The sequence below is a fragment of the Carlito syrichta genome, unplaced genomic scaffold (genome assembly GCF_000164805.1).
Source record: "Carlito syrichta isolate Samal-C Ts95f unplaced genomic scaffold, Tarsius_syrichta-2.0.1 Scaffold314129, whole genome shotgun sequence".
Lineage (NCBI taxonomy): Eukaryota > Metazoa > Chordata > Mammalia > Primates > Tarsiidae > Carlito > Carlito syrichta.
Genome location: NW_007258225.1, coordinates 202231 through 225914, shown reverse-complemented (window position 1 = coordinate 225914; position 23684 = coordinate 202231). Strand labels below are relative to the sequence as shown.

Below are 23684 nucleotides of genomic sequence, written 5' to 3'. Positions count from 1 at the left end.
TAAAAAAGAAAGAAAGAAAGAAAGAAAGAAAGAAAGAAAGAAAGAAAGAAAGAAAGAAAGAAAGAAAGAAAGAAAGAAAAACAGTCCTGGAAATAATAGTAGATAAATGGAGTCATTCATTTACAAATAAAATTGACAAGTAGAATAATTCAAAGTTGTTGAGTATTACTATAATTTAATTATAGGGCATATATTTGTAGAAGGCCTGGGAATTTAATCATTTTCTAGTGATCTGAAGATTATGTAACAGCCTAAGGAATAGACTTTTTTTAAAAAAAGTGAGGTAATTTGAGGTTTTTACAATCAAATACTTCCATCTTAAGTATATAGTTCAGTTCAATGAATTTTGGCAAATATATACAAAGTATATCCTTCCTGCCAGTCAAAATATGAATATTTCCGTCATCCAGACAATTCCCTCATGCTCCTTCTAGTCAGTGTCCCCCTCCCTGATAGGCAACCACTGTTCTGATTCCTATCACTAGAGGGTAGTTTGTTTTTAATATTGTTGAACTTCATATAAGTGTATTTGTACAATAGATATTCTTTTAAAATCTTGCATCTGGCCAGGCATGGTGGCTCACTCCTGTAATCCTAGCACTTTGGAATGTCAAGGTGAGAAGACTGGTTGAGCCCAGGAGTTCGAGACCAGTCTAGGCAATAGCTAGACCTCATCTTACAAAAAATCAAAAAAATATCCGGGTATAGGTGGTATGCACCTGTAGTCCCTGCTACTCAGCAGTTTGAGGCGGAAGAATCACCTGAGTCATAGGCTGCAGTGAGCCATGATCCTGGCACTAGACTCCAGCCTGAGTGACAGAATGAAGCCCCAGCTCAAAAACAAACTAATAAACAAACATAAAAATAAAATCTTGCTTTCTCACTCAACATAATGTTTTTGAGCTTCATTCATGGTATCAGTGTTTACTTAAATTTTTTTGTATGAATAGACCACAATTTGTGTATCCATTCTCTTGATGGACACTTGAATTATTTCCAGTTTTTGACCATCGTGTTAAGAGCTGCTAATGACATTCTGTACAAATGCGCCTGTGGAATCTGCTCTTTCTTGCCTTGGGTAAAATAACTAGAGGTGGAATTGCTGGCTTAGATTGTATTTTTATGTTTAATTTTATAACTACCAAATGATTTTCAAAGAGGTCATATCATTTTATATTCAACTAGGAAGATATGAGAGTTTTTGTTTTGCCCCATTCTTGCCAATGTTTGGTTTTGTCTTTTGGTTTTAGCAATTTTAGTAGGCTTGAGGTGATATTTCCCTGGAGTTTTAATTAGCATTTCCTTGATGACTAATGATAACCACGATTTTGTGTGCTTACTGGTTTTTCATATGTCTTCCCTTTTAAAGTATCCAAATTTTTGCCCATTTTTGATTGATTTGCTTGTCCTTTTTTTTAATACATTTGTAGGTTATTTACTCTTTTAAATTAAAAAAATGTTTTCTGTAGATACTGGGTCTCACTCTCTTATCCAGGCTGGTCTCAAACTTCTGGCCTCAAGAGATCCTCCCACATCAGCCTCATAAAGTGTTGGGATTAGAGACGTGAGCTACTGCATTCAGCCTTTTTGTATATTCAGGATAAAAGTTCTTTTTCAGATATGTGTGTTGTGAATACTTCCCTTTAGGTTGTGGTTTGTCTTTTCATGTTCTTAACATGGTTTTTTTTTGATGAGCAGACATTTTTAATTTTGATGAAGACCTGTATATCATTTTTTTTGTTGTTGTTCACAATTAAGGCTCTTTTTCCTTTATATCTTTTTCTTTTGGCATCTTAAGGAATATTTGCTTATCCTATGATCACAAAGATAGTCTTATATTTTTTTCTAGAAGCTTAATAGATTTTGCTCTTATATTTAGATCTGTGACCACTGAGAGTTAATTGTAGTATATATATGCGGTAGAGAGTGAGAGGATTTTCCCCCCAGGCGTCTTTGTCCAGTTATTCGACTACCATTTTTGAAAAGACTGTCTTCATTGAAATGCCTTGTGGCCTTTGCTGAAAATCAATTGACCGCTTATATGTGGGCTAATTTTGTTTTATTGATCTATTTGTCTGTCCCTAAGCCATCATGTTGTCTTGGTTACTGTAGCTTTATAGTAAGATTTAAATCAAGCAGTATAAAATGTAAATTCTCCAACTTTGGCTTTTGTTTTTTCTTTTCAAGATTGTTTTAGCTATTTTAGATCCTTTGCATTTCTATGTAAATTTTTGAATTGACTTGTCAGTTTTTTACCCCCTCTGCTAAAAGGCTTTAGATTAGAATTATGTTGAATCTATAGATCAATTTTGAGAAAATAAACATCTTGCTCATTCGTTTAGCTTCTTCCAGTAGTGTTTATGGTTCTCAATACAAAGTGGTAATTATGTTTATTTTGTTAAATTTGATCTTAAATATTTAATATTTGTTGTTGGATTGAACTGTACATTAAAAAATCTATTTTCCAATTGTTTGCTAGTGTATAGAAAAATAAATGATATTTAAAAATACTAATATTGCATCTTGTTACCCCACAACCTTGTTAAATTCACTTGTTAGCTCTAGAAGCTTGCCCATTTTAACGAAAATTTTTAGGACTTTATACATTTAAAATCATATCATTTGTGAATAGAGACAGTTTTTTGTGATTTCTGTTCTTTTTGGCTTTTATTTCTGTTCCTTCCTTTATTGTACTAGCTAGATCTTCTATTTAATGTTGAATTACAGTGTTGAATAGAAGTGGTAAGAAAGAAAAAATACTTGACTTATTCTCTTTCTTAGGGGGAAAACATTTTTTTAATCAGTTTTAATTTTTACTAGTGTGTTTTCAAATTCATCAACCCTCCTCTTCCATATAATCCAGTGTGGTATTAAGACTCAGTAAACTTTGTGCTTTCCGTTTTTGAATTTCAGTTTTATTCTTTGTAGGCGTTCCGCTTCTCTGCTGTGTCCAGTCTATTAACTTATCATATCCATATTTTCATTCAAGATGTTGAATATATCTATAAAGGATGCTTTAAAGTCTCTGTCAGCAAATTCCCACATCTAGGTCTTCTCAAAGTCAATTTTCTACTTACTGATTTTTTTTCTACTTCCAGATGATGGTTACATTTTTTTTTTTTTCTCTCTGCATGTCTAGTAATTTTTTTTGTATGCTGAAAGTTTTAGAAGATATGTTGTAGGAGGTTTAGATTATGTCTTTCTGTAAAAAGCATCAAATTTTGTTCTGACAAGCAGTTATATTACTGTCAGATTTTTCTGATCTGCCAAAAAGATCTCTGTGTGGGGAGAAAGAATCAAGATTTCTGTTTTCTTTTGTTAGGTGTGAGATGCCAAATAGGTAATCAAATGGAATTTTCAAAAGGCTTGGTTTTAGGTTTTGATGGGGTGGGATTTTTTGTTTTTTCATTAGCCTAGGACGTGTTCTTGGCTTCAGGCTTGGTCCTTACTCCTAAAGCATGATCTTTCTGAGGCCTTAGTCAAACGCCCACAGTGCTCAGGGATTCCTCCACTGTGACTGCAGTAGAACTTTGTCTCCTCCCACTTTACCCTTTCTGGCATGTCTGTTAATTCTCTGCCAGCAGCCATCCTCAATTAGGCCTCAGTGTCTCCTTGCTTCTGTGCAGATTTTGTGTAGCGATTTGTACTCTGCCAGCCTCTTAAGGGAAACCCCCTCCAGATGTTGGAGTCTCCAAAACAAGCCGCTTTTTTCTTTTATCCTGCACTTGTAAATTTCAGCCTCCTCAGCAGCCTCATATTCTGATTTCTGCCTCCTCAGCTCTGGGAGCCTGTTGCTTCTTGGGTTCCACTTCCCTGTACCAAATTGGAAAAATCCCCCCAGACAGAAAACTGGGGCAAATGGGGTTCACCTTATGCTTCCGTTCTCTCCTAGAGCAAGGACTTGTACCATCTGAAAACAGATACTTTGTATATTTTTTGTTTTATTTTATAGTTACTGAGGATGGGAAGGTTTGTCTGGTTCCAGTTATTTCATTGTGTCCAGAAGCAGAAGTTCAGGAGTATTTTTTTGAGGCAGAGACATCTTTTTAAGTTGGGTATTACTTCTACCAGATCATCTGAAACCAGGAAAAAAAACCTAATGGTACTTTAAGAAAACAATTTTTTAAATTTTATTTTATAAATCAGGGATTCCTTCTGTTGCCCAGGCTGGAGTGCCATGGCACGATCCCAGCTTATGGCAGCCTTGACCCTGGGCTCAAGCGATCATTCTGCCTTAGCCTCCCGAGTAGCTGGGACTATAGGCACATGCCAACAAACCTGGCTTTAAAAAAAATTTTTGTTTTGTAGAGATGAGGTCTTGCTATGTTGTCTAGGCTGGTCTCAAACTCCTAGCTGAGGTGATCCTCTCACATTGGCCTCCCAAAGTGCAGAGATTATAGGCATGAGCCATTGTGCCCGGCCTAAAATCTTATCTAAACATTCCTTTAATCTTATCCATATGATAAAAATATTAGATAAGATAGAGGATTATCTTAGAACACTGGAGTTGTATGAGATAATCCCATTAAGCATTTAATGTGTATCTTTCTGGAATTTATTTTTAAAGTAAACTACAAAAAAACTTAGCAAATGTTTGAGATGGCTTTGTAATTTGATTAACTAGATAGTTCATATGGCCAAAGTGCTGTTAAGATTGGAAAAATAAACTATTTGTGTGAAAAATAGTTCATTCAGAAGTTGCTGCGGTTTAGTAAAAAGTAGATTGAAAAAGATAAGAAAAGAAGCAGAGCAGTTAGAAAGTATTTGCAGTAGTCTAGGTGAGAGATGGTTTTAACTCAAAAAAGATGGTGGAAATGAACAGAAGTAGATGAATATGCATTTTGGAAGTAGAGCTGACAGGTTTGTAGTATGAAAGGAATTATGGGTGACTTTTAGTTTCTGAGCTGATCAGCCAAGTGGGCGGCCATGCTGTTTTACTGAGGTGGGAAGGGGTAGACTGGGGCCTGTGTGGGGAGGGAGAATTGAAATTTCTGTTTTGTTTTGTTAGGTTTGAGATGCCAGGTAGGCAATCAAATGGAAATGTCAGGTGGGCAACTGAATAAAACTGTTATAACTCTTCAAGATGATGGATTGCTTTATATAGAATGGATTGGACCTTGTCTTTTATTTGAGTTATGACACAAAAACCTGAGGTTTATTGACAGTTGAGAAAATATCTGCTGGGTGCTATTGTCAGACTTCTGTTTCCATTCTGGAATTCCCAGTTTCAGCTTATTATCTGATCTCCATAAACTTCCATCTCTACATCAAGGATAATATGATGCTCATGGGATTTTGCTGAGCATGAAGTGAAGTAGCAGTTACCTTTATTTGTACATTCCCCAGGTCTCAGTTTAGAAATACTACAAGGGTTTTGATTTTTCCCCTTGAGATGAAGAGGCGGTAAGAAGTAAAGCAAGTAGAGTAAACCAACTCACATAAAGTCTTTAAAGGTGGAAATTTGGTTTTGTGAGAATTTAGGAACCACTGCAACATTCTTTAAAAGCGGAAATGTGGCTAGAGCATCATCTGAGGAAAGCAATGAAAATTGTTCTTCAGCCAGGCATGATGGCTCACCTATAATCCCAGCACTTTGGGAGGCTGAGGTGAGAGGACTGCCTGACAATGGCCTTGGCAACGTGGTGAGAGACCTCATCTCTACAGTTAAAAAAAAAATTAGCCAGGCATGGTGGTGCATGCCTGTAATTCCAGCTGCTTGGAAGACTGAGGCAGGAGGATCACCTGAGACCAGCAGGTTGAGGCTGCAGTGGCTGTGAGTGTGCCACTGCACACTCTGGGTGACAGAGTGAGACTTCAACTAAAAAAAAAAAAATTGTTTTTCAAATATGTATAGTAAATCTACCTACAAATATAAAACATAATATATGATTTAAAATATAATATAAATATAAGATATAAATATGTATTATATATATTTGGCATTTTACATATACTGTAAACCAGTGATCTCTAAATTATTCCCATTTTCCTAACTTCTACTGCAGTATATATAAATTGTCTATTCAGAAGTATCCACTAAGGGTCAGAATGTTATACATCATTATTCATTTTGGTGTTTTATCGTGAACAAAAATCTAGAATATTGTATTCATTATTAAATACCGAAATCCCTTTCTCCTAAAAAGCATTAAGCTGAGATATGATTAGATCTTGTCTGGTAAAGCGCAGAAGGTATCTAGTTCACTTTTTCAGCCTACATTGCCATGGCATTCATGTTTACTGCCATTAGGAAAAAAGCCAGCTTTTTAAAAACTGGTTTTCTATGTGGGTGAACCTTTACTCATTGGAATATCTGGAAGAAGCATTGAAGCTCGAACAATCGTTTTGGTCGGACAACTTATGTGCAAGAGAAGGCTTAGGCTCCCTCTGGTGGTGATAATGTCTTATCATGTTTATTGAAAAATGTGGAAGATGAGGTTGTCAGGGACAAGTGAATGTTCTCAGTTAAACACATGCCTTAGTTAAAGATTTAACATGAAGCTTCTGGAAGTGACTCATGAGCACTCTTCAGCAACTAGATTGATGAACTCTGTGGCTTCCTAATGCTTCTTTAATTTGGATGGGGAGGGAGGGAGAGAGACATCTCCTATAGACATCTCCGAATTAGATTTATTCTGACCATTCAGGAATGTGATAAGAATTACTGAGATATTTGTCAAGTGCTTTGAATTCCATAAATAAAGATGTTTTGTAAATACATATTTTTTGTAAACACATATTTTCAACCCTAAATTTTCTTTTAGAGCAGTGGTCAATATAAAGAAGACAAAAATAATAAAAGTCAAATGCTGACATATTTATTATTTTATTTTAGCATAACATATTTATGCTAAAATAAAACATTATATAGTATATATTACTGTATTACATACTGTATATATGATAGTATAACATTTTTAGATAATATAGTTGGAGAGTTGTGGGATATATATAAAAAGAATACACGCAATAATGGTTTAAATTTTTGTAGATTTGTGAAGTGTTATTTTTCTTTTAGCATTTTGGATGAAGGGAAAGTGATTTGTAAATGATGTCTCATCAAACTAATTTCTGTAATTAATTTAAAGTAGGATATTTGCTTAAGATGTGGATGATGGATGCTTTTGGAAGATATTAGACTAATATTAGTGTTTTGTTTTGAGTTGGGGTCTCGCTCTATCACTCAGGCTGGAGTGCAGTGGCCTGATCATGGCTTACCACAGCCTTGACCTCTTGGGTTCAGACGATCCTTTCTGTCTCAGCCTCCCGAGTAGGTAGGACTACAGGCATGTGCCACCACGCCCTGCTAATTTTTAAATCATTTTTGTAGAGATGAGGGTCTAGCTTTATTGCCTAGGCTAGTCTTGAACTCCTGGGCTCAAGCCATCCTCCTGCCTCGGCCTCCCAAATGTTGTGATTACAGGTGTGAGCCACTGTGCCCAACTAGACTAATATTAAACTGCATGTCTATTTTTCTATATATATCACACCTGTGGGCAACTCAGGGTTCTATTTGCCTAGGAACTTAGTTGGAAAGTGTTAAGTAAAACATCCGCATAATTATGGGTCTTTTGATTTTAAAAAAATAATTAAATTTCCACAACTTTCTAAGTCTACAAGATGATGTTGAGCAGCAGATCATGAATACATCTTAATTTATTGATTAAGTGTGTGCAGATGTAAGAATAAAAATAATACATCCCTCATTAACATGTAGTTTGTGTTTACGTTTGGTAAATCACAGGTGGCCCAGCAATCAAAGGCAATTAGCATTTTTTTTTAGCTTTGGAACTTTTCCTTGCTTTAAAACGGTTTGAAACTCCCAGCCATTTCAGAACTCAGTTTAGCTAAACGTATAACTGTTATGGTGTTATAGAATTTAAAGATATAAACTAACTTCCTTGATTCTTTTAGAACCAATATTTATGGCCAGAAGGACTGATGATCTCATTCAGATTAAGATAATATTTCTGCTAATTCTGAGATGGGAATGAAAAGCATTTCCTGTAAAATGACAGCAATAGTAATGTTTAAAAACATGATAATACCTTTTTCTGATAAGGTAAGAAATTCTCCTGGGCTTAAAAAAGAAAAAAAGAAAAAATAGAAAAGTATGAATAAGAAAATAAACTTACCTGCAATTCCAGCACTCAGGTACATCCACTGTTACCAGTTGTTTATATGTTGTTCATACTCACCATTTCTCTCTGCTAGGCCTGATGTGATGGCCAGAGGGTGCGTGACCTCATTGCCCCTCATTACTTTTTCTCATTCTTCCTCTGTCCCCTTAAAGCATTCGGCTTTGAATTGCATGCTATCACCTGATACCACTCACCCACCACTCCTCCTTGTAGTTGTCATCGTGACTCACCATATCCTCTATCTCCTGGGCTGAGGTGATCCTTCTGCCTCAGCCTCCCAAGTAGCTGGGACTACGGGCACATGCCACCACACCTGGCTAATTTTTTTGTACAAACAAAGTTTCACTATGATGTCCAGACTGGTTCTGAGCTCCTGTGCTCAAGCAATCCTCCCACCTTGGCCTCCCAAAGTGCTGGGATGGCAGGCATGAGCCACCGTGCCCAGCTAGACTGATATTAGGCTGCATGTTTATTTTTCTCTATGTAGCATACCTATGGACAGCTTTCCTTATTCTTTTTAAGATTTAGTCACTCTCTCCAACACTTTTTCAAGATCCACATAGTACATCTTTACAGTAACTTGGCCTCTCAGTTCTACCACCGCTGGCCACTTTATTCTGAGATTATACCCTTGACTAGTGGCTTTCAATGGAAGGCAATTTTGCCCCGTAGGGGATATTATCCACAGACAGTTTTGGTTGTCTCTGGGGAGGTGCTACTGGCATGTAGGGGGTAGAGGCTACAGATGCTACTGATTATCCTACAATGCACAGGACAGCCTCCCAGAACAAAGAATTATGAGCAAAATGCCAGTAGGGCTTAGGGTGAGAAACCCTGCTGGAATGTGAAGATAGTTAATATACTCACTATGGCACCTTCCTGAAGAATAATTGTCAGAATAACTTCCTAACCTAGATGTTATGTCATACTTTAGACTATTGGGTGACTTTCTGTGAGAATCAGATGCTGAGATACAGTCACAACTGAACCATTATTCTCAGAATGAAATAACAGCTTGGTGCTTTTTAATATTAGCACCTTCTCTGTCAATCTGACAGTACCATTAACATGAGTAATGAGTTAACATATAACCTAGTGAATCAGACCAACCAAATGTAGGAAAGGCAGATTCTATACAGGAAATCCTTTCAAAGAAACAGTTTTTGGTTTTGTTTGTTTGATTTTTGAGGTAGAGTCTCATTCTTTGGCCTCGGCTGGAGTGCAATGGCATTATTATGGCTCACCACATCCTCAACCTCCTAGGCTCAGGCGATCCTTCTGCCTCAGCCTCCCAAGTAGCTGGGACTACAGGCATGTGCCATCATACCCAGCTAACTTTTTTTATTTTTGTAGATAAGGTCTTGCCATGTTTCCCAGGCTGGTCTCAAACTCCTGGACTCAAGCAGTGCTCTCGCCTTGGCCTCCCAAAATGCTAGGATTACAGGCATGAGCCACTGTGCCTGGCCTCTGCCAAGAGACAGTTTTTATTATTTTTTAAAGCATGCAATTTTATTCTTAATGATACTATACTTGGTGTGAGACTGTGGCTTCACCCTTCTTTCTCATCCTCCATGTTCTGTTTCCTTTGAGTTGATTAAAAGGTCTTTATAGACAGATTTTTTTTCTCACAAAGGAGAAACCTCTTAATCAATTCAAAGGCTAGAAAGTAGCTTATCATATTCTGTGGGCTTGGAAAGCCCTGCCAGAACACCCCTGTGGTGCCCTTATAAACTGGAAAAATAGGAACATTGATGATATCGTATGTTGAAAGTGATATTGAGCCCCCAAAATGCTAACACAAATGAATAATGTAAATTTTCATAGAATCAATGGCTTTGCTTAGCTCCAGTCCTTTTAATTGTTAGTTTTTGGGTGCTTTCTTCGGGCCTATTATTAGACCTCTGTTCTCATAAAGGGACTGAGGAAAGCTTATTTTTTCACTAGGGGAAAAATTCATTCTGTGGTAACAATTGTAGTGATAATAAATTTCTAGTATTCATTGCTATTAGGGTACAGATAGGGTGAGGGTGGATGGATGGATGGATGGAGAGGCGGGGGGAGGTACAGCACTCCCGGAGCCAGTGGGCCGGAGGTACACGCTGACACCCAGAGATCCGAGTAATGCAAAAATTGCAACACACAAAGAGGTGAAAGAAGAAAATATTTATTTAAAAAATGTTCACTTCCCACAGACAGGAAGCAGGCCTATACTCTAGATGAGTGTGGCCCCGTAGCCCCCTTGAGCCCTAGGTTAAATCCTTTTCCTTGGAGATGTTGCAATCAGGTAGGTGTGATTACCGCAACTTCCTTATTGACCACCTGCAAATGTCTTGGAGACCCTGTGACACAGAGACCCATTAATGTCTGTCCATATTATCATAGCCCCTAGAGAAGGGCGTGACAAGTATTCTAGTTTGGGTGCTCCTGTACCTTCCTGAACAACATTCCTTAGAGCTAATGGAGGGTGCACTTCCCCTTATCTCCTGTGCATTCCCAGTGGGTAGCTTCAGGGGATCCTTGGCTTCCCTTTAGATAGGGCCCAATCTACTGGAAGATCGAATCCCTACCTGCTCCCCCTCTGAGTGGTCACAAGTCCCGTGATCTGCATAACTTTTGTAATTACAAGTTTCATGACTTCTACAATCCTTGCCCAATGCATGATGTCTTAGGCCTTGTAAATTCTCTTTACTCTAGGTAAGCCTGATTGCCACTTCTGCCAGGCCCCACTGACAAAAGCTATAAGACACCTCCAATACCTGGCACCAGGAAGTCTGTGTTTCTGAAAAGACAAAGTCGGCAAGGTTAATTTTTACCTAAAGTATGCATTTCTCCAAAACATAGCTTAATTTTCTCATCATTGTATTAGGGTTTAGGAACACGATTAAAAAATGCATTTCCCACTCTCAGTTTGTCCTTTTAGTTGCTACAGTGGGGAATTATAGTTGATACTACAGAGAGTGCAGATATGTGAATGCTGACCTTTTCATTCTGAGAAGTTGAAGGTAGTGGTATTATGTCTACTTAAGTAGTTCTTGGAGGAGAAAAGACTTGTGGGTTGATAGTTAGGAATGGAGAACAGCATATAGAGGGTGGCAGCATGAGCCAAGGCTACAGATAGGTTCTAGCATTTGTGGGCACAAGTTTTGGTGCAGAAATACACCAGGTGTAACATGAAAGATAGGTCCTTGCTACATGGTCTGCCCTCTGGGCTGCCCCACCAGTGACTTTGCCCTTGTAGTTGTTGCTTCTGCTAGGTAATCACAGATCATGTTGGGACTCTTTGGAATCGGGATGAGTTCTTCTCTTGCCTTTACATGTAAGTATCCAGAAGGATCGGAAACAGAAGCTCTGAATCATTCCTTCATTGTACTATCCCCATTGGAGGGTGTGTGGATATGACCCTGCAGTTCTGGGCGCTTGCATTCAATGTAGCTCTGGTTATGACTGGGTCTTACGTGATTTTTCTTCAGTGGCAGTCACAGATAAATTACCTGGTGTCTTTATACTAACCGTCACATTAGCTCTCCCTGCCCAGTCTTTCCTTGTGTGGTCTCAGCTGGCAAATAAGAATGTCACAGTCTGAAAACTATTCAAGTTAGCTATTAGGTTGCTAGATGAAGCATGTTTGCCAAGATGAGTGTTGTTTTCTCAATTTACAGGCGAAGCCCTGATATCCAAGCAAAAGAAGAGTTATGGAAGCATATTCAGTAAGTACCTTTTTTTTCTCATTGTTTGAGGGCCCTTGCAGTTTTAATGCAGTTATAAGAAAGACCCCTGGCGCTCAGAGGCAACCAGGCTGAAGCCTGCCCAAAGCCTTCTTTGTCATGACTGTGTGGTATGTGGGGCACTGGTGGTCACCAGGCCAGCAGTAGCCAGGCAGCCCTGACATCTCCTCACCTAAGGTCATTTAACCAAGGTCATTTAGCCTCACCTGGAAATGGACCTCAGGCCAATAGTTTACAAATAAATACCAAGGAAAACAAATTCAGAAGAAAAAAGACACCTACATAGGGGAGAGAAGTAGATCTTTTATAGGGGAATGGGGAATGACTAAAGAGTCTGTATGTGGAAGAAATTGAGAGAAAGCAAAAGAACTACAGAAAATGTTTTCCTGTTTTTCCTAGAACCCATTTTTAGTTTTTATATCTTTGTCCCTGACTTATATTAGTTTTACTATAAGATTAGAAAAGGAAAATTCACCTGCCGATTGTGTAATGTATTAGCATTTATACCAGCATCGCACTAGAATTTTCTTGCTTATTTCCTGTCTAGAAAGGAACTTGTGGATCCATCAGGATTGTCAGAAGAACAATTAAAAGAGATTCCATATACTAAAATAGAGTGAGTATGTCTTTGAAAATCCTCTTACAAACTTTATTCGTGCTTCTGAATGATCCATTTTTACTCTTCAGTTGTGTTCCACGAAGTACTTGTCTTTACCCTTTAACCAAAATTAAGTGACTGTAAGGAAAGAGGTAGAAAAGGATGTTATTAAAGCTGCTTATTCTGCACTGCAAATGCAGTCGCTTCCTGTTAGCTGCTGTTTGTACTTGGTAGGCACAAGAGGGCTTTTGATGATTACTGTCAGTTTTAAAATAATTTTTTTGGTATTCATAGGTAACAAAATTAATTTTTATGTATTATTTTAACATAAGGAGAATTATGTCAACACAAACTCCCATCACTTAAGCCCAGTCCAATCCCTATCATAGAACTAGCATACTGAACGGGCTTCATGAAAGCATAACAGGATTCCCTAGTAACCAGTACCCTAGTAGGATGCGCCGTGACTAGTTTTACTGTGTTCTCTGCCTTGGTTTAAGACAAAGTGAGTGCCAGCTTTATTTCCCTTTTGTAACCCATGTTTCTTTCCCACTCCATTCCAGTGGCAGTTGGTACATCTCCGCCACTCTCTGACTCATCTTTAGGCCAGATTTGAATTCTTTTTTTAAATTTGTGGTCTCACTGTGTCACCCAGGCTGGAGTATAGTGTCACCATGGCTCATGGCAACCTTGACCTTCTGGGCTTGGGCAATCCTTCCACCTCAACATTCTGAGTAGCTGGGACTACAGGTGTGCACCACCATGCCCAGCTAACTTCTTGATTTTTTTTTTTTTTTTGTAGAGACGAAGTTTCACTCTGTTGCCCAGGTTGGTCTTGAACTCCTGGACTCAAGCAGTCCTTCTGCCTTGACTTTCTAAAGTGCAGGGTTATAAGCATGAGCTACTGTGCCTGGCCTGAATTATTTTTTAAAATTAAGGTATAGTGTACAGTGTGATGTTTTGATATATGTATACATTGCAAAATGATTAAATCAAGCTAATTAACATATCTATTATTACCTTTTCGTGGGGAGAACATTTAAGATCCATTCTCTTAGCAATCTTTCAAGTAAAGGTTGAATCCTTCATGTTAGTAGACAATGACGAACTTTCTTTGATAGAAATGCCATTTTGTCAACATTGTAGTTTTTTTCTTCCACACTACTAGAAAGAATTCAACTGTGGGGAATAATTTCATTTAAAATCTGATAGTTAAAATTTGATAGTTAAAAACACGTGGAATACTGTAAGGAGCTTCATTTTCACGTATGGTCAAGGGAGCACTTTTCTTTTGTTAACTTGTGAAATGTAAGTCATTCAGGCTTTCAAAGCCCAGAAGAGTCAAGTTCCTTTTTTTTTTTTTAACTTTTTGATTGAGGTAAAATATTGAATTTACCATCTTTACTATTTTTAAATGTACAGATCAGTGACAATAATGCCCTTATATTCTTTTTTCCCCTTCATCTCTTGTTCCCCTCTCCCTGCCCTGGCCTCTGGCAACCACCAATCTACTCTCTGTCTTCATGAGATCCATTTTTTTAGCTCCTGCATATGAGTGAGAAGATGTAATGTTTGTCTTTCTATGCCTAGATTATTCCACTTAACATAATGTCCTTCAGTCTCATCCATGTTGCTACAAATGACTAGATTTCATTCTTTTTTATGGCTGAAAAAAGATTCCATTGTGTATGTATACCACGTTTTCTTTATCCCTTAATCTGTTGATGGGCATATAGATTGATCTGTATCTTGCTGTTGTGAATAGTGCTGCATGGTAGCCGGGCGTGGTAGCTCAAGCCTGTAATTCCAGCACTTTGGGAGGCCAAGGAGAGAGGATTGCCTGAGCCCTGGGGTTTGAGACCAGCCTGGGCAACTTGGTGAGACCTCGTCTATACAAATAAATCAAGAAATTAGCCAGGCATGATGGCACACGCCTGCAGTTCCAGAAACTTGGAAGGCTGAGGTGGAAGAATCACCTGAGCCCAGCAGGTTGAGGCTACGGTGGCCGTGAGCTTGCCACTGCACTCCAGCCTGGGTGACAGAGTGAGACTCCAACTCAAAAAAAAAATTAATTAATTAAAATAAACATTGGAGTGCAGATCTTTCTTCAATATATTGATTTCCTTTCTTTTGAATATATACCTAGTGGGATTACCGGATCATATGACAGTTCTACTTTTAGTTTTTTGAGGAACTTCCATACTGTTCTCCATAAGGCTGTACATAACAGTGTACGAGGGTTCCCCTTTCTTCTCATCTCACCAGCATCTGTTATTCCTATCTTTTTGATAAAAGTTGTTTTAAGTGGGGTGAGATGATATCACATTGTGCTTTTGATTTGCATTTGTCTGATAACTGACGTTGAGAAACGTCTGTTCGGATCTTTTGCCTGTTTTTAAATTTGAATTTTTTTTTCCTTTGCTGTTGAGTTGTTTGAACTCATATATTGCAGTTAGTAATTACTTGTCAGATGTCAGGTTCTTTTGAAAACTCGTGCAAGTCATTATTTCTTTGCGGTTTCAATATTAAGGAAGAACTACAAGTTATCTGTTCTGACTTCTGGGGTTTATGCCCATGTGTTTTGGTTGCTTGTTCAGGACTCAAGGTGACCCAGTCCGCATCAGGCATTCTCATTCGCCACGAAGCTACCGCCAGTATCGCAGGTCCCAGTGTTCAGATGGAGAGCGATCCGTTCTGTCGGAAGTGAAGTAAGTGGGCCGGCCTTGAGTACCTCGCCGCTACCATGGCGCCACAACAGCCCAGTCCAAAAGATGTGCGGATGGAAACGTTCTGTATCTACACCGTAGCCCTCTTCCAACTTAATTTCCGATACTAGGCACTGTTCCAATCATTAATTCCAAAACTCCCTCTCTGCAGTTCAAAAACAGATCTCGTACCGCCACTGCCGGTGACCCATTCTTCGGATGCCCAGGGTTCCGGTGGCTCTACAGTTCAGCAGGTTAGTAACAGTACGGTTTTAAGATGTTTTACCGACACAATTTTGAGAAGCACTTTGTGCTTTGGGGAGGGAAGGCAGTGAATCTTTAACTTCATTCTAAGAATTCCATATTTTAAAAGAACGTGTAGAAAACACAGAAAGAGAGGAAGGAGGAATGGATCTGGGAAAGAGTTATGTTAGGAATAAGAGGAAGAGGTAGTAGGGCAAAGCCAAGGATAATAAAGATTGTAAGACCGTTTGGAACCAGAAAAAGAAACAATAGCTGCACTAATTTTTTTGAGCCAGAGGAACAAAGAGAAAGTTACAGACTCACAGGGGCCAAATGCTCTACTGTTAACTGACAGCAGAAAGAAGAATGACTCAAGTCTTATGTTATCTCTGTCTTCTCCATCAAAGACAATTGCTTTCATCCTGGAAATGTTTAAAAAATGTGGTTAAAAGGAATTCAAGGACATAGCAGGAGCACCTGGCTGCCTTAACAAGGTCAATTTAACACTCAGCTGAATTAGATATTTCAGAAGAGTACCATAGCAAACATAATTCAGGATGGTGTTTGACACCATCTCTCATGGTATATTTTTTAATAAGATGAAAAAAAAACGTGGGCTGAATAAGACAGTTGGAAGGATTTCTATCTGGTCAAACCACCACTCTTAAAGTTATTTATGACGAATCAGTGTCAGCCTATTGTTTCCAGTGTTACGGTTTTCATTCTGGTTTGGATCATGGATGCCTTAAAAGAGCCAGTTATAACTACTCTCTCTCTTCTCATAAAAATGCAGGCAAGCACATAAATAGCTTTGCATATAAATCCAGGGAGTTCATGGACTGTCTGACTGAGAAGCCAGACACCAGCAGTATCCATCATGTGTTGCCCTTTGTTTGCCCTGTTTCATTTTTATCAATGACATGCTAATTTTGGTTAGGTTCCCTAGAAACAGATTCTTAGATGGAGATCTGCACTCAGGAAGTTTATTGGAAAGCGCCCTTGGGACCAGCACTTTTTGGGGAGTGAAAAAAGAGAGGTTTGGGGTGGTGGCAAGAGTTATCTCTTAGGAAACTCTGGAGCTGAGGTGGCTCTTCAGTTCATCTACCTCGAGACAAGGGGGTTGAACCTTTACATGCTCACACTCACCATACAGCAGTCAATGGATACTCCGGGGAGGGCGTTCTCTTCAGCAGAGGGCAGTTTGTGAGGAGGGGCTCAGTTCTGAGCTGCAAGCCAGGCACCAGTCCCAGCAACTGGAGGAATGAATGTATCAGTCTGGAATGGAGATTTGAACAGTAAACACAGCTTCTCTCTGGGCATGGTGGCTCACACCTGTAATCCCAGCACTTTAGGAGGCCAAGGCAGGCAGAATGCTTGAGCCCAGAAGTTCAAGACCAGTAATGGCAACATAGCAAGACCTCATCTTTACAAAAAAAAAATTAGCTGAGTATAGTGGTGCATGCCTGTAGTGCCAGTTACTTGGGATGCTGAGGTGGAAGGATCACTTGATCCCAGGAGGTCAAGGCTGCCGTGAGCCATGATCACAACCGTGATCATGCCACTGCACTCTAGCCCGAGCAACAGAGTGAGACTCTGACTCAAAAACAAACAACAACAAAAATAGCTTCTACTACAATCTGCATAAGCTTTGATTAGATAAATCAGGGAGAGCGAATAGATTGTCCAGACAATATGTTTAAAGTGGATAGCAAATTTTCAAAATTATTTTCATAATTAAGATTTCAGTTTTGCATTCAGATCAACCTGTGTACTCTTTGTGTGACTTTGAGCCTACTGCTTAACTTCTAAGCCTCAATTTCTCTATAGTGTAGATAACCTACCTCTTAGGGTTATTGTGTGATTAATAAGCAGTTATCTTTCAGAGTTTTTGTCTTCAATTTTAGTTGGTTTCAATACAAATAGAAATTTTTATTTCCATTCAGGAATCTAAAGACAACTTAGACACATTATGTTTTGAAAGGATAGCTTTCACTTTGCTGGCACAAGAACAAATCACATACATCTTCTGATCAATGGCACTGATTCTAAACCTGTCTCTGAGACATCTTTGATTTTGAATTCAACAAATATCCAAGGACCACATCTAAGGAGTGTCAAGTACTGGTCTGAATAGTCAGCAGACCATGGCCTGTGAACCAAATCTAGTCTGCTACCTGTTTTTGTGCAGCTCAGTAGCTAATAATGGTTTTTACACTTTTAAAGCACTGTTTGGAAAAAAAAAAAGAAAGAAACCAGTAATATGTGGCACAGATGGGATGTAGTTTACAGTCTGGCTCTTTACAAAAAAAAGTTTGCTGACCTTTGTCTAGATATATAGTACATAAAGTAAACAGGTAAAACAACTGGGAGTACACATTACAAGAAAACTAAGGCCTGAGCTAGAGAACCAACAGGGTGACCTCACTTTAGATATTTAGGGTGGTCAGAGAAGGCCATCTCAGAAATTGGTCTTGAAAGCTGAGACCTAGCAGGTGAGAAGGAGCCAGCCAGTGAGTGGGTGGAAGGGCCATCTGAGGGAAGAACATGGGGAAAATGTTGACTCTGGAAGGGACCTGGGGATTTGAGGAGCTGAAAGACCAATATGGACTGAGCATCGTGAGGGGAAGATCACTCAGGGCCTTGAAGGGTGTGGGAAGAGTTTGAGTTTTATTCTAAGTGCCAAGAGAAAGCCACTAAATCTGGCTGTCATGTGGAGAAGGGGTTGGAGTGACCAGTGGAAGCAGAATTGTGTTTCCTAAGGTCCACCATGATGTTGCCCAAGTTCTGGCAGTGGCCTGCCCTGCACTTCACTTCTCCTTTTCACACAAAGCCTGCTAAGAGTGGGGTGGATTTGGGACTTGCTTCAGTTTACTTAATTAGTCCTTAAGGTCTGCAGACAGAAGGGACAATTTAATCCTAGATAAACTTAACAAGGTATTGTTTATTTTAGGTCACTTCCCAGCTCCTTTTCTGAATATATATGGTTGTTGTTTTTTTTTTACCCGGAGTGTCACTCTGGGTCAAGGTTGGAGTGCAATGACTGATCACTTTAGATATTTAGGGTGATCACCACAGCCTCGACGTCCTGGGCTCAGGCAGTCCTTCTGCTTCAGCCTTCCAAGCAGCTGGGACAACAGGTACATGCCACCACGCCCAGCTAATTTTTTTTTATTGTAGAGACAAGATCCTACCGCGTTGCACAGGCTGGTCTGGAACTCCTGGGCTCAAGCAATCCCTTTGCCTCAGCCTCCCAAAATGCTGTGATTATAGGCAAGAGTCACCACTCCTGGCCTTGCTATGTAATCGTTATGTTCTTCTCTCACAGGCACTGATATCCTCTTCCTGCCACCTCTGGCTGCCTAGCAATCTTCCATCCCAAATAGAATTATACTTCCCATGCTAGGCAGAATTGCTATATATCAGTGCTTTTTTGAATGTCAGTAAAACAAATTAAGTCTGTCGTAGGAACATATGAAAGATAACTGCCTTTTTTTTTTTTTTTTTTTTTTTGGAGTTGGAGTCTCACCCTGTCAACCAGGCTGGAAGGCAGTAGCATGCTCCTGGCCACCACAGCCTCGACCTGCTGGGCTCTGGGGATCCTTCCGCTTCAGCCTTCCAAGTAGCTGGAACTATAGGCACGCACCACCATGCCTGGTTAATGTTTTTGATTTATTACAGTGATGAGGTCTCGCCAAGTTGTCCAGGTTGGTCTTGAACCCGCAGGCTCGGGCAGTACTCTCACCTTGGCCTTCCAAAGTGCTGAGATTATAGGTGTGAGCCACCACACCTGGCCGATAACTGCTTCTTATAGGGTGGTTATGTTTAGCCCAAATGAATTTCAAATTCTATACATGTGTAGCCCATTTTGTGTGGTGATACAGTTTTGGGGAAGGAAATATGCTTGTTACCCTGATCTGACAGGTTAGGCCATCTCTCTAGAAGGTAAGAGTCGTAGGGGTGAGCAGAGGCCTGTTTTAAGATCCTGTTAGTGTCATTTTCAGAACCTCTATCTGTGCTGGTGGGAGATCTACAAGACCTACTAATTCCAGAAGTTCTGGGTGTGGTACCCAGGCTCTAGTGTCTTAGCTCGTTTCTCCATATGGGGCACTCATACTACAAGTCTTTCCCCCTCTCCCCCCCCAGCTGACAGGATCTTCTGGCTCCAAGTGACAGGAGACAGTAGGACACTGTACTATACATAAGACATTGCTTCAATCAGTGACTGCTGAAATCAGGATTATAAATTACCTCCAACTTTCCATCTCTGCCCTGCTTGGAAAAGTAGGAAGGTTGAGAGCCTGGTTTAGGAATTATTCACAAAGGAAATGACATTTATTTGGGTGAATTATGCCTAATTTCATGAATAAAGTCCTCATGCACAAAACTGTCAGACTATACATTAAACGATTAAACATATAAACTTTGTTGTTTATCCTGCAGTTAACTATCTGGACGGATTATTTGTTGAACAGCTTTTGGTATTGTGAAACTTTTGAATTATAACTTGGTATCTTAAATTTAAGAGCAGCTTAGTTTGATGTATTAATAATAAAAACTTGATTTGGCTATATTTCCTTCTGAATTTATATCTTTCAAATGTATGTTATTTTAGAGAAGAAATGGGTCTAAAGATAGCCTGATTGAAGAAAAATCTCAGACATCTACAAGCAATCTGACTGGAAAACACACTGCAAAGACAATAAAAACCATCCAAGCTTCCCGCCTCAAGATAGAGACTTGATCCTGGTGAAGGGTGAGGGGTGGGGTGGGAAGGGTGTGTGCGACTGGTACTTTTAAACTGTGAATTAGATAATTTGATTCAAGTATCTTGGACCTGCAAGTGTTTCTTCAGCACAGGAAAATAAGCATTCTTTTGCTTCTTTTAGCAGTTTAACTACAGCGTACTTGCGCCAAAGGGACTTTTTAACTGGAAGATACTAGTTTTGTAAAAGTCACTTGATGCCACATTTTCCTTCCTGAAACAGGACAACCATTCGGTTCTGAGCATCTTGTCTGTCTACTGCAACCAAGACCAGATGCATCTGATCAACATTCTAGAATTCTGGACTGCAGCTAGCTTGCTGTGCATTCGTACCCCAAGTGGGAGGAAAGTGGTTTTCTCCCCTCTGGGTGGTTCTCAACTAGTGCCCAGATGCACAAGAACTGAGGCATCACTTTCAGACTGCAGATATTTTTATTCATACAACTATTAAGTTCTTTGTAATACTGTATTTTGTGGTGTTCTACATGATGTAAAAAGTTTTTTTTTTTTGAGTGTTGCTTTTAATTTCTGAAGTGTCCTTGTGTGTTTTCAGAGTCTGTGGATTTCAGTTAACCTGCCCCTCATCCTTAAATGGTCCTTCTATTCTGCCTGGCCACCCAACCCATGAGCTCTCCCCAGTGTCTACTTCAGACACATAATTTTGCAGCCTACAGGGAAAATCAATGTACAGGACATATCCTCCCCTTATCACAAAGCCCTCTCCATAGCTGTCGTCAACCCTCTTTCCTGTCCTCCACCTGTGCTTTGGATGGCATCCCTCCCAGCCTTCTTGGGTTATTCCTGTTGTCTCTGATATTAATGTATCCACCCTTTCAGATAGATCCTTGTTACCTGGTCTTAAGACTAAGATCTAATAAACAAACCATCTTCCTCAACCACGCATCCCTCTCTAGCTATCATTTTCCTCTCGTTTTCAGCTAATTTTCTTAAAAGGATTATCAATTCACTTGTCAGTGCCCTCAATTTTAAACTATCTCCAATACAGATTTTTTCCCCCACTACTCCACCAAAATCACTTAATTTCTTGTATGTAACCCTACTTTTCCTCCTACCATCCTGACAGCTTAACTAGTTCAGACCCACCCTCTCCCAAGCAGATGTCACTTATACCCATGGCCTTAAGGTTTATTTCTGTAGCTTAGACCACCAAGTAGTATTTGACTGCAGAGGCCACTTCCACTGGAAGAGGACTTAACAAAACTGATTCAACTTCAGCTGTTCAAATGCTGCCCCACAGCTGGATCTAATAATATGCTTGTCAGTGTGGATGCTAGACACCCACCAGTTATGGGCTCCTTCAGTATTGGCAAGTCCCGTCAGCTGTCCTCAGCCTTCTTTCACTAATTTCCTCAATGGTCCTAGGTGGCCGTCTTTCGCCTAGACAAGAGTAGCAGCCTAATTTGACCACCTTTTCTTGCAAATCTAATTTTCTACTACAGGTTTTTCTTGCTTGAATAAAGCTGGAGAAAGTGGTCTGGCTGCTTTATCTACCTCTTCAGCCTCAGCTTGTAGCACTCCTATGTTCCATGGCCATCTAACAAGCCTCATTAAGAAAAAATAAAGCACTCAATTCTTAAACCAGAACACTGAAGAGGGAAAGCAGCCCAAACTGATAGATGTCTTTTTTCTAGCCCAAGGCTTCTGCATGTCACTCCCCCAATTCTGCCTTGCAAAAAGTACCTACCTTCGGTTTCAACTCTCCTTTCTCAGGTTTCCCTGACTTGGTCAAATCTTATCATGGGACTTATCTCCTAATGGACAGACTTATCTCCTAATGGACGTTCTATTCTTCCTACTTGGCTGTAAGCTTCCAAGGGGAGGAACTGTGTTGTGCTTGTCCATTGTGTTTTCAGCTCCTAGTACAGTGCTTACAATAAACTGTTTTGAATACCTGAACACTTACTTGTTCTTTCCTGCAAAGTGAAGGCAGATGATATGCCAACCTTAAGTGTACAGACTAGCTGGAAAAACAAAGTATGCTGTGAGTGTGGTAAAACACTTGTCACCCCAAAACCAGCTATTCTAGTACTTGTCATTATTTGTGTCATTGGAAGAAAGCACTTCTCTTTGGCCAAGCACAAGCTATCTTAAAGGCTATCAAATACTGTGGTAGCAGTGAATACCAATCTTAAGTTGCCAGGGGAAGGGGAGAAGAAACACTTCTTAATGTTTCAGTAATAGAAAAGCTGGTTTTCTGGCAGTTAATCACTTAAAACACGAATCCTCAAACACATTAAAATATTTATTCATATCCTCAGTTATAAATGTATATTTGTGAATTATACAAAGTCACTTGTTTCAGTACTCCTCAGGCTTCTGGGAACTTTAAATGATCCAAACTCTTATGAAGGTCCTATTTTCAAAATCCTCACCGAGGACAACCTAAGAGAAAAAATAAAGTTCTCAATTTGACGACCAAATATCTGTGTCACATCTTAAAATGATAAATTCTCACACGCCTCAGAATTGCACAAATCACACATTTCTGGATTTGACTCAAGTTAAAAAAAAATGTAGCTACTACACAAACACATCCAGCCTGCCAGCGCTTTGTATATTGTCTCTCTGGGAAGCTTCTGCCCCATTTGCTGTTACATTTTTAATAGCATGTACAGGAGTGCTAGTACTAGTGAGCCGCCAACACGTATTCAATACTATAGAAGGCACTCCAATTTTGCTTTATGATGTAACTTCTTCAACAAAAATCACCCTACCTTAAGTCACCGTTGTGCTCCCAGATGGTGTTGAGCTAACAGCAGTGTACGCTTCACGCAACCGTCTTCCACCTGGGCAAAAATTAGTTAAGAGGCCGGCAGAGTCAAGATCACAAATGAAAACAAAGTAATATAAAAGCATGAACTGTTACTTATGCAGCTCCTACACCAAAGATATCAAATTTAAGGGCAGGAAAAAGCTGCAAAGCGTTTAATTTGTGCCTTTTTTGACACCACATCCACTAGTTTCCAAAGTGAATGGGCAACACAAAGGCTACCTGAAACCGCGCAAGCAAGGTCGGCTCGACCTAGGGCACGAGGCTGCCCACTGGCTGAGATGAACCTGCTGATTAGAGCTGGAAAGGGGGCCCCGAAAGAAAGCGAAACCGAATCTTTGCATTTCAGTCTTCATTATCAAGTCAGATTTTCAATCGTAAGCGAAATTTTCTCTGAAAATCCTTAAAAGCCCGAGGCAACTGGTCTTTCTCGAACGCTAAAACTCACCTGCCAAGTTGGTGACATTCACTCAACTTCCGCCAAGTTCGGAACCTGGAAACAGGTCTCATCCGCACCGTGAGCCTCCACAGCGAGTTATTTTACACCGGGGCGGGGCAGGGCAGCACGACAGATTGATGCAGTACAACCTTTTCACGCGCACGACAGAAAGACCCTGCACACAGCCGGCGATCGATAGACCCAAAGCCACCTAAGCACGCGTCCCGAGTTCCCTCGGGAACGTGGCGAGGGCCGGGCCGCTGCCCTCCAGGCGCTCACG

General features: G+C 39.8%; 1 protein-coding gene and 1 long non-coding RNA gene across 2 annotated transcripts in view; one reads left to right on the top strand and one right to left on the bottom strand.

Annotated features, from left to right (window-relative positions):
• Nucleotides 1–20276, top strand: part of EPB41L4A (erythrocyte membrane protein band 4.1 like 4A) — a 159167-nt gene extending 138891 nt beyond the window's left edge. Inside the window, exons 18-22 of the mRNA XM_021719103.1 lie at nucleotides 11801–11848; nucleotides 12414–12482; nucleotides 15062–15172; nucleotides 15342–15423; nucleotides 20025–20276. Of these exons, the coding sequence (XP_021574778.1) occupies nucleotides 11801–11848; nucleotides 12414–12482; nucleotides 15062–15172; nucleotides 15342–15423; nucleotides 20025–20153 (439 nt within the window). The 3' untranslated portion in view covers nucleotides 20154–20276. The remainder of the gene's footprint in view (nucleotides 1–11800; nucleotides 11849–12413; nucleotides 12483–15061; nucleotides 15173–15341; nucleotides 15424–20024) is intronic.
• Nucleotides 20277–22416: 2140 nt separating this feature from the next.
• Nucleotides 22417–23678, bottom strand: LOC103273707. The gene is made up of 3 exons (XR_505206.1): nucleotides 23414–23678; nucleotides 22910–22981; nucleotides 22417–22577 (listed from the first exon to the last, which is right to left on the bottom strand). It is a non-coding gene; the product is annotated as an uncharacterized LOC103273707 (long non-coding RNA).
• Nucleotides 23679–23684: the final 6 nt, after the last annotated feature.